The 17,524-nt window shown below is 39.7% G+C and overlaps 1 protein-coding gene across 2 annotated transcripts in view; it reads left to right on the top strand.

Annotated features, from left to right (window-relative positions):
- The window catches only part of LOC132427524 (zinc finger protein 25-like), a 38,669-nt gene extending 21,918 nt beyond the window's left edge, over positions 1–16,751 (top strand). The window contains exon 5 of one of the 2 annotated variants that reach the window (XR_011246523.1): positions 16,449–16,751. Coding sequence is in view for 1 of the 2 variants with exons in the window: in XM_060015109.1 (XP_059871092.1) it covers positions 4,760–5,847 (1,088 nt within the window). In the remaining variant the exon portion in view is untranslated. Of the gene's footprint in view, positions 1–4,759; positions 7,337–16,448 lie in introns of those variants that run through there. The other variant, XM_060015109.1, reaches the window with a different exon arrangement.
- Positions 16,752–17,524: the final 773 nt, after the last annotated feature.

Here is a 17,524-nt window from a genome sequence, read left to right as displayed (position 1 = left end):
TCTTTGTGAGGACTTATATCTTGAAGTGTGTAAAGAGTATACCAAATATGATGTAAATGAGTGTGTAAGAAAAGGGATGGAATATTAGCACATTGATTTTCTCATCTTACAAATAGTAAGCTTCAAGATACAGTACAAACCCAAATACATAGATGATTGTTCTAAATATAAATGATATAAACATTTCCATTCAAACATGCAATTTAGCAGTCATTCACATGGGGAATTTTCTTCAGTTTTATGCATTGTTACTTTAGAAGTCAAGAGTCAGTAAATCATGTATTTGGTCCTGGTTTCTCTGTTGTTTCTGTGGCCTCTTTAATATCTCTACACTAGACCATTTCATATTGATTACAGTACCTTTATGACATGTTTTAATAATGAGCTGATCAAATTTCAAAAAATACTCATGAGATTTTTTTTGGCATGATATTAAACCTTGAATTTAACTTTGAAAAATTGAATTCAGCCTTGACTGAGATTAGTGAATCCTGAATTATTTTTATATGTTTTCTTAATTTACCACTTTATATTTCTGATTTTCCAAATTAATTTTAGGTATGTCTCAAATACAGTCTAATAGCATTTTCTTTTAATAGTTTACATTAGCCCATTCATATTGATCGGCAGTTACTTCTAAATGCTGTTTCTGTGTATAATGTTACAGAAGCTCTTCAGTAATAGCCCTGCTTTCTTTTCTTTTTAGAATAAGTGTGTTTTTCTCCTAATAACGTAGTTAGGTTGTACTTTGGCTTAAGGTGTGACCATAAAAATTTATAATCTCATGCAATTGCTTAATGATCCATTTATTTAGACAATGTCTAGTAATCACCTGATGTGTAAACAGTTATGAAATTAAAATGCTTACTTTCTCTTCCTTCCCATATTTTAACACCAACTTTAGTTTCTTTTATAATCTCTTATTATAATCTCTTATTATATAATCTCTTAGTTTCTTTTATAAATCTCTCTTAGTTTTTACCTCTTCAATATCATTGTGACCGTTACTTGATTTGTCAGCTGTAAGTTATGTATTTGGCTTCCTAGCTTTTCAAGATGTGAAAAACATCAGGATTACATCTCATTACTTTTGTTACATCTTACTTTTCCGATATTGAATATATTTTTTCTAAACGTCCAAATTCTTAAGGCCTCTAAAAGAGAGTTGTAAAACAGCACAGAAATGAGAGTAATTAATTACTATAAATTTTATGAGTGATGTGACGTGTAATGATGCAGAAACTTGTGCTTAAGAAAGACCTGATGTTTTTCTGATCCAGTCACATTCTGTTTCTTTATGAGAATGATAATTCCATGGGTGGTCACTCTGTACTATTTCTTATCATGGACAGAATAGTTGTATGTATATTTATGCTAAGTTTCATATTTTTATAACCATGAGGAGACAAATCAAACAGTGGGAAATGATATTTGTTACAAATATACCTCAGAAAGAATTTATTTCTATAATACAATAAGGAATTCAGCTCTTAAGACAGATATCTCCTTAGTATGGCCTTCCATGACTATTGTATTTTAAATGTCACTCCTGTGTCAAATAGTCTTATTTCCTCCTTTTTTCTGTTTCATTTTTCTCCCAACCACTCAACACCTAATATACTATTGTGAAGTATGAATTTTTCCCTCTGTCTCTTTCCACTGGAATATAAGCTCTCTGAGAGCAAATATTTAAAATATTTTATTTTCTGATTCAGTACCTGAGACAAAAACTTGGGACTCAAATGTATGTTAAATATTAAACTACTAAAATTGTTAGTAAAAAGGTAAGTAACCCATTTAAAAAAGAGTCAAAGTCCATAAGGAGGCATTTCTCAAAGAAGGGGATGAATGGCATAGATGGAAAAAAAAATGCTTACTCTGGGAAGCACAAATTCAGATCAGATCACACTGTAGTATGATGTTCTTCTCACTCAATTTTCAAACATGGAGAAGTTTTATGATTCCAAGAGTATGATGATATGCAGGGAATCATCAGCAAGGCAGGAGCGGTATTAATTGGTATTTGGGAAAACAGATTAGCATTTTCTTTAAATTTTAACATACCTTTTCTCCATGACTCAGTAGTTTCACTCCCAGGTTTATCTTCTAGAGTTTCCTGTACATTTTCACTGGGAAACAAAATAAGATACTTTTCATACAACATTTGTAAAAAGGCCAATTTTGGAAGGCACCTCAATACTAATTTACATGTGAACTTAAAGTTAAATCATGATATAATAATACAATGGAATATTACACACTGCAGGACAACCATGGTCTGTGAAGCTAAAATGAAAATTATGCATATGAAATCAAGCAGCAAAAGTCTATTGGTAGAAAAATGCCATATAAATAATGGTCAGAAACAAAAAACTAAATAGTATCTTGTTATTTGGAACAGAATGTTAAAACATACACACATACAAAAATTAAGATGTACTTAAAATGAATGTGTGTGGGTAAATTACTTGGTGTATTATAATGCACCAGAAAAGAATATTCCCTACTTTATTCCTGCCTCTTCTGGGACATTATATATAATTAATATTGTGTAGTTACATTGGATTGACCATAAGGTTGGAGAGAGGTATTTCATACTTATTGGTGCAGCAGTCAAATTTCTTTGACTAAGCCAGTGTAACTGAGAGTGGTCTGGGTAGCTCTGAAACATACTGCATTTAAAAAAAATATATATATATATATTTATATATTTATATATAAATATATATATTATAAAATATAAATATATATATATTTATATATTTATATATATATATATTTTTTTTTTTGGCTGCGTTGGGTCTTTGTTGCTGTGCACAGGCTTTCCCTAGTTGCAGTGGGCGGGGGCTACACTTCATTGTGGTGCATGGGCTTCTCTTGTTGCGGAGCACAGGCTCTAGGCACATGGGCTTCAGTAGTTGTGGCTCATGGGCTCTAGAGGGCAGGCTCAGTAGTTGTGGCGCACAGGCTTAGTTGCTCTGCAGCATGTGGGATCTTCCTGGACCAGGGCTCAAACCCTTTTCCCCTGCATTGGCAGGCAGATTCTTAACCACTTCACCACCAGCGAAGTTCCATACTGCATTTTTAAGGACTACTAATTTATATCATATCACAGAGGAGTGCAAAAATAATCAGAGAATGAGAGTTCTGTTTCAGATTTAGGAGCACAAAGCTGCATGAAATATATTTTATAGGCTCTAAGAAGGTATCAGTTGAAAGAGGAACCATTAATTTAGGGGTAGCTAAAAAACTGTCAGCATGCCATTAATTTTAAGATGAATCCTGATTTAAGTGATAATAATTTGCTTAAAAATGTGTGTGCCTCAATGTGCACATGTGCTCTCCATCTATTCATTGTTAAGATGAATGGTATAGGCAGTACTTATTGTGAGAGTGTAAATTAGTGTTGGGGAGCTCTAAGAAGGTATTTTCTTGGTCAAGTTTAGAGAATAGTATTGCCTCAAAAGATATCTAGATTAATCTTTAATCCTTAAATTGGGATATAGAGTTACTTAGAGAAAGGATTGTGAGTAGAAGATAAATGTTGAAACTGAAAAATATTATTGTAGATAAGGAACCACTGATAGGAGACAAATAGCCTGGCCAGACTAGATTGGAAAATATGGAGTTGTGAAATGGTAGCTAGAATATCTAATGTGCCTGGAGTTGTTAAAAAAAAAAGTTGTTTTCCAGAATGATGCCACTTAACTCCTGTTTTCTGTTGTATTTAGAGTAGTGTGTTCAGTGCCACCTTAGGTTTTAGCATAGGGCTGACATTTTACATCAAAGATTAAAATAGCCTAGGTAAGATGAGTCACACATATGAAAGAAACTTTTATGTGAAATGAATAAAAAGGGTATTTCTAAATAGGCTTTTGGAAACAGGTTGAAACATGCTATTTAAGGATCTCAGCTAATAGAAACTAAGTATGTTGAGAAGTAGGTGGAGTGCTTATATAGAGATTAGTCATGGTTAAGACTAGTTTCAAGAGAGTGAGTAATCATAGTGAAAGTGGAAACTTATGATTTGATGTTCAAGAGAGGTTTGTTGTTGAACAACCCTGGTGTAGTAAACTAAGGCATTAGAGCCAGCATATAGAAGTGAATTCGTTCTAGGTCAAATTATGGTTTTACCTCTCATCACTTTTACACTTCTTGTACATTTGTATTTCTGTGAATAACTCCAGGAGGATTTCAGCTTGAGCTATAGAATTGTTCCTATAATCAGGAGAAAATTAGTGCAATTATAAATTTATTTTAGTGTTGATGTGTTTAGAATAGAAAAGGGGGGACTCCAGCCGGAAGCTTGTAGACTTCCCACTGTAATCTCTAGTTGGAAGTATAAGGACCTGGACATTGTTATTCTTCCTCAGTCCAATCCCTTCTTTGATCTATCATTTGAAAACCCTTGTTAACTGATTTTTCTTACAATTCTACCTACTGCTCATAATCAGTCATCCCAGTCTCTCATTTTCAGATTTCCTGAGTGAACCACTTTTGAGAGTCCTATTATCTATTTACCATTCATTTCCTTATTTTTAAAATGCCAACTATATAGTAATAATCATCATAATTTTGTTGTCCTTTTTTCTCAAGGAGTATAGGAATAGTATAAACATTTGGAATGTTTATTTCAGGGAGACTTGGTGCCTAGAAAGCAAATAATTAAATACAATATAGCACATATATATAAAGGCTGCATCCTATAAGAAATGTGTTTAATGTTCATAAGACATTTTAATTTTCTTTATTTTATAAGACAGCAAACTTGATAACCTCTTAGAGAAAAGTCTGGCAAATCAAGGAAAATACTTGCAGGAAGACTTTTTTGCTCAACTTCAGAATAAAGACACAGTTGAGAAAACTTTCCGCCAGGAGTTACACTGCAGAGAACATCAAAGCACTCACTCAGAAATAAAGACCTTTGAAATTGGAGGAAACTTAAGCCCTGATGCAGCCCTTACCTTTCCCCAGAAATGTGACACAAAAGGGAGTTTCCATCATGATACCATATTTTGGCAAACCTCGCCCGCTCAGTCTACCTTTAGTGTACATCAGAGAACTCAAATAAGGGTGAAACCCTATGGATGTAAAGAATGTGGAAAATCCTTCTCTAGGAAGTATTACCTTATTGGACATCAGAGAACTCATACTGGGGAGAGACCTTATGCATGTAATGAATGTGAGAAAACTTTTACCCACACGTCACACCTCAGAGATCATCAGAGAACTCATACAGGGGAGAAACCGTATGAATGTAGTGAGTGCGGGAAAGCTTTTAGCCATAAGTCAACCATAAAAAGACATCAGAGAAGTCACACAGGTGAGAAACCCTATGAGTGTAATAAATGTGGAAAAGTCTTCTATACAAAGTTTCACCTCACTGAGCATCAGAGTAGTCACACAGGGGCAAAACGCTATGAATGTAGTGAGTGTGGAAAATCTATCTGTAGGAAGTCATACCTCGTTGTGCATCAGAGAATTCACACAGGGGAGAAACCCTATGAATGTAATGAGTGTGGAATACTTTTCTATAGGAAGTCATACCTCACTGGACATCAGAGAACTCATAGTGGGGAGAGACCTTATGCATGTAATGAATGTGAGAAAACTTTTACCCACATGTCAAACCTCAGAGAACATCAGAGAACTCATACAGGGGAGAAACCTTATGAATGTAGTGAGTGTGGGAAAGCTTTTAGCCATAAGTCAACCCTAAAAAGACATCAGAGAAATCACACAGGGGAGAAACCCTATGAGTGTAATAAATGTGGAAAATGTCTCTCTAGGAAGTCTCACCTCACTCGGCATCAGAATTCACACAGAACAGAAACCTTAACAGTGTAGTAAGTGTGGAAAACCCTTCTGTGAAAATTCTCATCTACCTCTGCATCAGCGAATTCACGGAGGAGAAACCCAATGAATGGGTTGAATGTGAGAAAGCTTTAACTAGATGCCAGTCCTAAAGATTTCAGAGAACTCACACTGGGGAGAAATCCTATTAGTAATGAACGTGAGAAAGTTTTCCCCTATAAACTGAACCTCAGAGTACATCAGACAGTCCCCACGTGGGAGAAACCTTATCAACGTAGTAAACTTTAGAAAACTTAAAGCAGCAACCCAGACCTAAGAACACATCAGAGAAGTCACACAGGGAAATCCCATTCATGATGAATATGGGAAAGCTTTTAGCCAGAAGTCAGGTCTTAGGACACATCAGACTGAGAAACTCTATGAATGTAATGGATATGGGGAAACTTTGACTGGAAGTGCAGCATCAGAGAACTCAGGGGAAGATCAATGAGTATAATAAACCTGGAAATTTTCTCTTCGACAAATCAACCATCAATCAACAAAACTCCCAGAGAAATCCCTCATGTGCATTGTGTATGGATAGTGTTTCAACCAGATTTCAGCCCTCATTGGACATTAGAGGACTCACACAAGAGGTAAATCCTTGAAATTAATCACTTATGAACAGTCTTTCCACCAGACTACTCAGTTGGTGTTCGAAATTTACACAGGAAAAACATCCTGTGAAGGTAATGGATGAGGAAAACTTTTCTCCCCAAAGACAACCTTCAATTTAATTGTATTGGAATCCAACATGAGGGTAGTGGGAATTATGCACTTTTTATGTAAAAACTATCATTACGTAAACATGTTAGAGGATACATTTGGATAGTTAAAATACCTCATGTTCCTATTTTCTCTTACTGTCTTCTGGCCAGTGTATAAAAGATATACAATTGTTAGTGAATTGCCTCTTCAGGAAAGAAGCCAAACAATGTTTTCTGCAAGACTTTTATTGTCTCAGGGTCACCAGTGCATTTAGTGTGAACATTATATTCATTATGCAAAAGTCATATGCACAGTCGTTGGGAGAACAAATCTGATTCAATTGAGTTGCTGTGAACAGTGGTACTCACTATTTACCCTGTAAACAGAAAAAGAAGTTGTATTTCCATTCTCTTTTAGTTCAAAATATTTTAAAATTATCTGGGACTCTTTTGATGTAAATGTTATTTAGAAGTGTGTTGTTCAGTCTGCAAATGTTTTGATATTTCTGGCTGTTTTTTTAATTAATTCTAGCTTCATTGTCTTTTGAATTGTGCATTGTGACCCACAATGTTGTCTATCTCAATCAAAGTGCCATCCTGAGCTTAAAAATGTGTATTCTGCTGTTGTAGAATAAAGTATTCTATAAACGTTGATTAGATCCCATTGACTGATGGTGCTGCTCAGTTCAACTGTGTCCTTGTTTCGACTGATGAATCCATTAAGTACAAATGGAAGTTTGTTGAAATCTCAAACTATAATTGTTTTCAGTTCTTTTTTAAAAGCTGTGGCTTCTCTTGTTGTGAAGCAGGCTTAGTAGTTGTGGCGCATGGGCTTAGTCACTCTGCGGCATGTGGGATCTTCCTGGACCAGGGCTCAAACCCATGTCCTCTGCACTGGCAGGCAGATTCTTAACCACTGTGCCACCAGGGAAGTCCCAGTTCTTGCCTCCTATTTTGATATGTTTTTAAACACATACTCTTAAGGCTTGTTCTATCTTCTGCTGAATCTACCCCTTTACCATTATGTAATGCTCCTCTTTATTCCTGATAATTTTCCTTTTGTTAATTCAGCTTTGTCTGAAAGTAATAAAGCTACTGTAGTTTACTTTTGTTTTGTTTTTTTTTTAATGGCTTTTAAAATTTTATTTATTTATTTGGCTTAGTTGCGGCATGCCAGACCCTTCGTTGTGGTGCGTGTTCTCTTCGTTGCGGCTCGCAGGCTTCTCTCTATTTGTGGCACACAGGCTCCAGAGTATGCGGGCTCAGTAGTTGCGGTGCACAGGCTTAGTTGCCCTGTGGCATGTGAGATCGTAGTTCCCCAACCAGGGATCGAACCCATGTGCCCTGCATTGGAAGGTGGAATTTTAACCACTGGACCACCAGGAATTCCCTTCATCCCTTTACTTTTGATATATCTTTCTACATTCAAAGGGGTTTTGTATAGATAGCATATATTTGGGTCTTTTTTTAATCCACTCTGAGATTGTTTTTTCATTGGTATATTTAGATAATTCACATATATCTGCCGTTTTAAAATATTTATTCATTGTACTTTTTCATTCTTCTCTTTTCCTGCCTTGTGTAAATTTTTTTTTTTTTTTTTGCGGTACGTGGGCCTCTCACTGTTGTGGCCTCTCCCATTGCAGAGCACAGGCTCCGGACGCGCAGGCTCAGCAGCCATGGTTCACAGGCCCAGCCGCTACGCGGCATGTGGCATCTTCCTGGACCAGGGCATGAACCAGTGTCCCCTGCATCGGCAGGCGGACTCTCAACCACTGCGCCACCAGGGAAGCCCTGCCTTGTGTAATTTTAACTGTGCATTTTATGTGATTGCATTTTCTTTCCTCTTGATATACCAGTTATCATTTTTAAAGCTTTAGTGGTTGCCCCAGAGTACACTATACACTTAAAGGTAATTCAGGTACTTTCAAATAATACTCTATATGCTGGAAGTTTGAACAGCATATTCCTAGATAGTTTTATTTATATATGGCTTGGTGTCCGATGGCTTCCTGGATCTGTGGTGGGAGTCTGTCTCTAATTTTGAAAAACTCAGCCATTATTATTTAAAATATTTCATTTGTTTTTGCCTTCTCCTTCTGGTATCCTCATTATACATATGTTGCTTCCTTTGTAATTGTCCACACATCCCTTGGGTGTTCTGTTTTTTTTTCCTTTTATTCCTCTTGCATTTCAATTTGCTGTTTCCATCTTGAAGTTCATTGATAGTTCCTCTGCTGTGTCCAGGCTACTTGGGAGCCCGTCAAAGGTATTTTCATTTCTGCTGTAGTGTTCTTTTTTTTTTTTATAAATTTACTTTTTATTTATTTATTTTTGGCTGCATTGGGTCTTTGTTGCCGCGCATGGGCTTTCTCTAGTTGCGGTGAGCAGGGGCTACTCCTTGTTGCAGTGTTGGGCTTCTCATCGCGGTGGCTTCTCTTGTTGCAGAGCACGGGCTCTAGGCATGTGGGCTTCAGTAGTTGTGGCTCGTGGACTCTAGAGTGCAGACTCAGTAGTTGTGGCACACTGGCTTAGTTGCTCTGCGGCATGTAGGATCTTCCTGGACCAGGGATTGAGCCTGTGTCCCTTGCTTTGGCAGGCGGATTCCCAACCACTGAGCCACCCGGGAAATCCCTGCTGTAGTGTTTTTAACTACTAACTTTTCCTTTAGGATCTTTCCTAGAGGTTTTTTAATATATATATTTTTATTTTTATTTATTTATTTATTTATTTTTGGCTGCATCGGGTCTCAGTTGCGGCACGTGGGATCTTTCATTTCAGCGCATGGGCTCTTTGTTGTGGTGTGCGGGCTTCTCTCTAGTTGTGGCATGTGGGTTTTCTCTTCTCTAGTTGTGGAGCATAGGCTCCAGGGCGCATGGGCTCTGTAGTTGTGGCGCGGGGGTTCCATAACGCGTGGGCGCTCTAGTTTTCGGCATGTGGGCTCTAGTTGAGGTGCATGAGCTCAGTAGTTGTGGCACACAGGCTTAGTTGCCCTGCGGCATGTGGGATCTTAGTTCCCTGACCAAGGATCGAACCCTCGTCCTCTGGTTGGAAGGAGGATTCTTTACCACTGGACCACCAGGGAAGTCCCTTTCCTACAGTTTTAATCTCTGTTCTCCTAATGTCCATTTGTATTTGCGTGTCATCCTTTTTTTTGCAATAGAGCCTTTAGCCTATTAATCATATTTTAAAATTCCAGTCTGATAATTACAAAATCTGTCAAATTTAAGTCTGGTTCTCTTGCTTGCTTTGTCTCTACATACTGTATTTTTTCTTGTCTTGTAATACATTGTAATTTTTGGCTGAAAGCCAGACATAATTTATTGGGACTTCAGTGAGAGGGTTATGTTTATCTTGCTAGGACTTATGCTAGCATGTTCACTGCATGTTCACTGTTTGCTATACCTGTAGGTGTCTAAATCAATTTCCTCTAATATGCTTGTTTTTCTGTTCTTGATTGTCTTTGAGTTTCCCTAGAATTTCCTCCTCAGAGTCTAAATCTTGCAGTTCTTTCAGCTGTAATCCTCTTTTATGCAAGAATCCTGTTAATGAGTTAATAGGTGTGGGGGGAGGGGAAGCAGTCTATGATTACATATCAGTCTTTTACTTGACCTGTGCCCCTGGGATGTATCCTTCTCAAGTGCTTCTCAGCTTTTTGTTTCCTGTAGGTGTGAGAAACAGGGAGGCTTGGAGTTGAGTGTTTTCCTTCCCCTACATGAGTTAGATTAACTCAGAGTAATTTCTCTTAAGAACAGGCACAGAACAGTATGCTCTGGATATATTAAAAATGGCTCCTTTTCCCCCTCCCTGCTGGAAACACGAGGGGATTTTTCTCTGACCGTCATCAGGAGAACTTGGTGGGGCTCCTTGAGGTAAAACTCATGAACGTCTGGCACTTCCCCTAAGAATAGGCTCACGGGAGTTTCTAAATCTCAAGCTAGTCCATACTCAAGCTCCAGCAGTTTGATTATATTTACCTACCAGTTTCTGGCTCTAGCAGCTTCTTCTCTTGGCAAGCTGTGTTTCTCTGTATTCACCTCTTCTGGGGCAATTGTTTTCCCAGTGACCTTGTTGCAGCAAGGGGGACCCCTTCTAGGGCCTGAGAGCGGGCTCTCGTCTAGCACTCGGAAATGAATTGTCCGAGGAGACGCACATGCTGAGAAAGCAAGAGACTTTATTGGGAAGGGGCACCTGGGTGAAGCGCAGGAGGGTAAGGGAACCCAGGTGAACTGCTCTGCCATGTGGCTCGCAGTCTCGGGTTTTATGGCGATAGGATTATTTTCCGGGTTGTCTCTGGCCAAACATTCTGACTCAGGGCCCTTCCTGGTGACGTGTGCATCGCTTAGCCCAGATGGATTCCAGTGAGGCGGATTCTGGGAGGTTGGTAGGACATAATGGACTGGAGTCTCCTCTCTCCTTTTGACCTTTCCCTAATTCTTCTGGTTGGTGGTAGCTTGTTAGCTCCATGTTCCTTACCAGGATCTCCTGTCATAAAATAACTCATGCAAATGGTTACTGTGGTGCCTGGCTAGGGTGGGCAGTTTTAATCACTGTCTCCCCTAACAACCTCAGTTGTCTGATAGATCCAAGAAGTGTAGCTGTTCACTTTATTTGTTAGATTTTCTTCATTGTTGTGAAGATGGGACTGACAGTTTCAAGGCTCTTCACATGTTGGAGTGGAAACATGAACGTATCGTCTCCACGGTTTTTGATAATGCTGCTAGGCTTGAATTATCCCTGCTCTGATGCACTTCCTCAAGGCAAAACTGGGGAGCTGTTCCAACTGCCTCTCCTTCCCAGGTAAAATCTCTGCATCGCTGCTCTGGAACTGGGTTCAGGCAGTATCCTGCTTCTCCTGGAATGACATGCATGCTCTGCAAACATGCTGGATAGGGGCTGTAATGGCTAGTCTTCTTGGATTGCCCTTCCCTGTGTGGAGACTCCACCCCGTGAGCGACTGTGAGGTTTATCAGGACTTAAATAATTTTGACTTACTGTACCTGGAGTAGAGCTTCCATCCCATGTGTACCGTCTGGGTGGGGATATTCACTGCCGTGTCTGCAAGAAAGAGCTTCTGCAGCCCCGGGCGGGCAGAAATGAGAAATTCCATGTCCTGCCCCTCCTGAGGTAAAAATGCAAAATTCTGAAATGGGGGAATGGAACCCATTTGCTGGTTTGAATCTGCTCAGATTAGCATGCCCACAGCAAAGATCTGTGGGGTGGGAGAAGGGGAAAGTAATGCATTCATATTTCAGACTCTGGCTGTTCTTAGTAAAATTTAGATTTTCTCAAAATTGTGTTTTTCCCTTTACAATATGCACTACAGACAATATCCAGAAACTTTTAATAATATTTTAAAGACAATTTTCTCCAGTTAACTCGGCTTTTTTGCTGTTGTTGTTGGGTTTTTCTGTTTGTTTTTTATGTGAGTAGATGATCCACCACACCTCAGTGCTTAGCCTCAGAAAACCCTCTGGCTGCTTTAAAATTTTTCTTCTCATGTTTAGGTTTTGAAGTTTTTCTGTTGTGTACCTACATATTTTCTTCACATTTATGTTGCTTTGATTTTGAGATTCTTGGATACAAAAAGTAATTTTGTCACCAAATTTTGGAAATTTTCAGTAATTATTTCTTCAGATATTTTACCATTTTTCTCTATATCTTAACCACACACATTCGATCACTAGTATTTTCTCACAGGTCATTGATACAGTGTTCACTTGTTTCTCAGCCTATTTGTCTTTCTGATCTTTAGTTTAGATAATTTCTATGGATCAAGAATGTGCCCCCGTAACAAAAAGCAATTGCCTGGTTGTGCATGACTGAAAATACTGGCGTGACATATTTTGTTCATTATTACTTGTCTTTGACTGAATTAGTACCAGTTGCGTACTAAGTACTCTGTCACTAGCAGCCCAGAAGTCTAAAGACATTGCATTTTTTTTTTTTTTTTTTGCGGTACGCAGGCCTCTCACTGTTGTGGCCTCTCCCGTTGCGGAGCAACAGGCTCCGGATGCGCAGGCTCAGCGGCCATGGCTCATGGGCCCAGCTGCTCCACGGCATGTGGGATCTTCCCAGACCGGGGCACGAACCCGTATCCCCTGCATCGGCAGGCAGACTCTCAACCACTGCTCCACCAGGGAAGCCCAAGACATTGCATATTTTAAAAGATCATTGTGGCTGTTTTGCAGAAAATGTATTAAAGATGCTAACATTAGAGGCAAGTGGACCATTTGGAGGTGGCTGGAATAAACTCAGGAGAGAAACTGTGATGCCCACAGGTTTGATGTGTATCCTCAGGTTAATCCAGCTAATAGGCCTTAACTCTGTATCTTCTGGGGCAGATGTTTGTCTGCCCCCAAAGAATAAGCAGGGATTGGGTCCTGGACAGCCAATGAACTGAATCTGTTAAAACTTCCTATTTTATCTTCCATGTAAATTTGATGATAGTAACACCACCACCACCTAACACTTGTAAAACACTTGCAATGGCACATTGCCACTCCTTTTATATAGATTAACGTCTTCACACTTCATAATAGCCCCATGAGGCTGTCAATATATTACACACATTTTTCAGATGAACATACAATGATTTAAGTGAGGTTAAGTGTCCTACCCAATATCCCATAGGAGACCTGAGACTTGAGCCCATGGAGTCTGGAAACAAGTCCATGCCCTCAAAGGTGTGTCGTGTACCAACACTGGATAAGTCAGAGCATGCTATTTGGGACTCCATCATACAAATTACAAAGGCAGACAATATATGGATTATAGAATTAAGATTTGTACAGTCAGTTCTAGATAGGTATTTCACTGAAACACATTGGAAGTACAAAAAAAAACACCCCACGAAGTTTCCCTTTAGAAAGTTTTGGGTAACCTAGATGACTCTCCATTTGACCCTGCTTCTCCCCTTCTGCACCCTAATTCCTGCTCTTATACTTTAAATTTGCAAAGAAAGGGCTTCCCTGGTGGTGCAGTGGTTGAGAGTCCACCTGCCGATGCAGGGGACACGGGTTTGTGCCCCGGTCCAGGAAGATCCCACATGCCATGGAGCGGCTGGGCCCATGAGCCGTGGCCACTGAGGTTGTGCGTCTGGAGCCTGTGCTCCGCAACAAGAGAGGCCACAGCAGTGAGAGGCCTGCATACCACAAAAAAAAAAAAAAATTTTGCCAAGAAAGAGTGAACTCACAGAACCATAGACACACCCCCACCCCCAGACCCTAATAAAGACAGAACCCCAGGTCCGTGCTCCATGCCTATATATCTAACTCACTGTGTGACCCTCAGGTATGCCCTGTACACTCCAGGACCTGTTGTTCTTCAGAGCTCTCCAACGATTTCTTGCTCAGGTGCGTTCTATGATTAGGATAACCACAGGCTGGCCCAGCCACAACATTGGCTCTGGTAGGAGGTGTCTGTGGTTTCTCACCACCAGTAGTACATCCTAGGTGAGTGCCTCAGGGATTCCTACTCAATAACCTCACTATTAATAGAATGAGACCAGTACATCCTGCTGGCTACGCCAGCAGGATTGCATGATTGTACTTGCAGTTAACCAAGGGGAGTTCCCTTTATCAGTGACTGGCTAACGCAGCTGGGTAACACCCTTTGAGAAGGCAGCAACCACTTACTGGAGGTCCATGACACTGCTTTGTGTTTTTGCGTATTCTTCTGCCATGTGTTGTCAGCAGTACCCATCCCCAAGTGTCACAACTGCCGTAATAATTGAACAGTTTTCCCAGAGCTGCATGGTCAAGGCCATATGATCTAATAAAATGATTAGACCACTAATTATAAAGGTCTTAATTAACTGTTAATATAATCAACTATCTTCCACACCTCACGCCAAGGAGCGCTAAGGAGGGGGGATTGAATCATAAGGCTATTATCACTGCCCAAGGTGGAGCTCTGGTCAAAGGCACAAGGAAAGGGTATTCCCATAGGTAAGGTGGAGGGAAGCTTACCCCTGAAACCACTGAGGCAGTAGCATGCCAGGACTATTGTGTCCTAACCTAGATGAGGGAAATATCCTTGCAACAGAAACTCATGGCACCAAGAAAGGGGAAATTCAACCAAGACTTGCTTTCTCTAAGTGGCTGCCTCACTTGCTGCTGTAACTCTTTGTCCCCCAACCTAACGGGATACTGTGGGTGTTGGGATGTGATTTCTTTTGTGTCATGATTCATCTTGTGTGAAATCATAGGACTTACGTATATTAATTAATTTTAAATGGAGTCATAGTGGCAAATGTGAACCTACATATTGGTTGTTTTGAAATGTTCGGTATATGACTGTGGATGTCTTAGTGTGATGAATTAAGAGTGTTACTTTAAGCATAAAGACAGACATATGGATCAGTGGAACAGAAAAGAGAGCTTAGAAATAAACCCACACACATATGGTCAATTAATCTTCAGCAAAGGAGGCAAGAATATACAGTGGAGGAAAGAGTCTCTTTAGCAAGTCGTGCTGCGAAAGCTGGCCAGCTGCATGTAAATCAGTGAAGTTAGAACACACTCTTACACCATACACAAAAATAAACTCAAGATGGCTTAAAGACTTAACTATAAGACATGACACCACAAAACTCCTGGAACAGAACATAGACAAAACATTCTCTGACATAAATTGTGACAATGTTTTCCTAGGTCACTCTACCAAGGCAATAGAAATAAAAGAAAAAATAAACAAATGGGGCCTAATCAAACTTACAAGCTTTTGCACAGCAAAGGAAACCATAAACAGAACAAAAAGACAACCTATGGACTGGGAGGAAATATTTGCAAATGATGCAACTGACAGGGGCTTAATTTCCAAAATATACAAACAGCTCATACAACTCAATAACAAAAACACAAACAACCCAGTCAAAAAGTGGGCAGAAGACCTAAATAGAAATTTCTCCAAAGAAGACATACAGATGGCCAATAGCACACAAAAAGATGCTCATCATCCCTAATTATCAGAGAAATGCAAATCGAAAGTAAAATGAGGTACCACCTCACACTGGTCAGAATGGCCATCATTAAAAGTTTGCAAATAACAAATGTTGGAGGGAGTATGGAGAAAACGTAACCCTCCTACACTGTTGGTGGACATGTACGTTAGTGTAGCCACTATGGAAGACAGTATGGAGGTTCCTCAAAAAGCTAAAAATGGAATTGCTGTATCATCTAGCAATCCTACTCCTGGGCATATACCCAGACAAAACACTAATTCTACAAGATACATGCACCCCTATGTTCATAGCAGCACTATTTACAATAGCCAAGACATGGAAAAAACCTATATAAATGTCCATCTATAGATGAATAGATAAAGAAGATGTTGTATATATATACAACAAATACTACCCAGCCATAAAAAAAGAATGAAATAATGCCATTTGCAACCACATGGATGGACCTGGAGATTATCATACTAAGTGAAGTAAGTCAAAAAGAGAAAGACAAATACCATATGATATTACTTACATATGGAATGTCAAATATGACATATATGCAAAAGAAGCAGACTCATAGATAAAGAGAACAGACACGGTTGCCAAGGGTAGGGACGGATTGGGAGTTTGGGATTAGCAGATGCAAACTATTATCTATAGAATAGATAAACAACAAGGACCTACTGTATAGCACAGGGAACTATATTCATTATCCTATAATGAACCATAATGGAAAGGAATATGTGTATATATGTACAACTGAATCACTCTGATGTACACCAGAAACTAACAAAACACTGTAAGTCAATTATACTTGAATTAAAAAAAAAAGTGTAGGTAAGGTATTCGATGACATCCAAGGACATACTTCACCAGAACAGAAGGAGCAACTAATGAGAGAGGAGTCCCCCTGGGGTGTAACCACTATACCCTACCAGCAGGCTCCTTCAAATGAGACCACTGAACTCAGCAACTTGAAGGCACTTTGCTGGAGGACCGACTCCACCCTGCTGAGAGCTGTTCCCTACTGATGCTGCTGGAGCCTCTGTGGGAGCAGAAGGCAACTTCCCACTCTTGCTTGTCTCAAGACCTGTTGCTGGACCAGAGAGATTGCTGCTGGTGCTGACACATTTCTTTCTTAGACTTCTCCTTGGTGTGGTTCGTTATCCCCTTTGAACGTTAACTATTTTGACTAATCAGTGATGTGTGCTAATTTTGTGCAATAAACCAAGTGACTTGTTGAATATTGGCTAGTTTCATGTATCTTAATCTTGTGATTATTACCTGGCCTTACTGCTGGGCCCTGTAACAAAACAGTGGGTCCAATCCCTAACACAGTGTTGAAAAAAAAAATAATTAATGGACAACTGTTAAGTGTTCTGAGCATCTTGTGCCAGTGCCTTCTGAAACTCTGGAAGAGATTCAGTAACTCCTCCATAAATGTAAAATCCCTATAGGAACTTCCTGGGCGTGGCTTGGGAGCACAGCAGGCCAGGGCTTTGTTATTACTCTCCAGAGGCCTCGGGGCTTTTTCCGAAGACCCTGTGTGTAAGACACTAGTGGAGGCAGACCCTAATTCTTGGGTGCTTCACTGGGACACCCAGGAAGGGGAGTCAGCCACTTACTAAGAGGGCTTACAAGAAGTCCTCCACGAAATTTCCAATACCAACACATAAGGTTCAGGTAACAGGAGAAAAACTCAAAGTCAAACTGAGATCTGAAATTATATCTTCAATTGAAAACTTAAAACTTTGGTGCAGCAGAGGGGAGAGAAGGGAGCTGATTGACTGTTGCGGGTTTTTGGAATGGGCCCTGGAGTGTTACTCTCAGCTGCTGAAATGTACCAACTAGCCAGTACCTCTTAAAGACCTTAAAGATCCACCTGGGCTGTGTGCTCATTTCCTCTGAGATACCACAACCTAAGCCCTCTTGGCTTTCCCCGAATGAGGGCAGAGCCAAAACACACACCTCATGAGATACCCCTGCCACGAAGGAAAAAGCTGATAAGGTTATTAAG

Source organism: Delphinus delphis, chromosome 6, assembly GCF_949987515.2.
Source record: "Delphinus delphis chromosome 6, mDelDel1.2, whole genome shotgun sequence".
NCBI lineage: Eukaryota > Metazoa > Chordata > Mammalia > Artiodactyla > Delphinidae > Delphinus > Delphinus delphis.
This window is presented reverse-complemented; position numbering and strand designations above follow the sequence as displayed.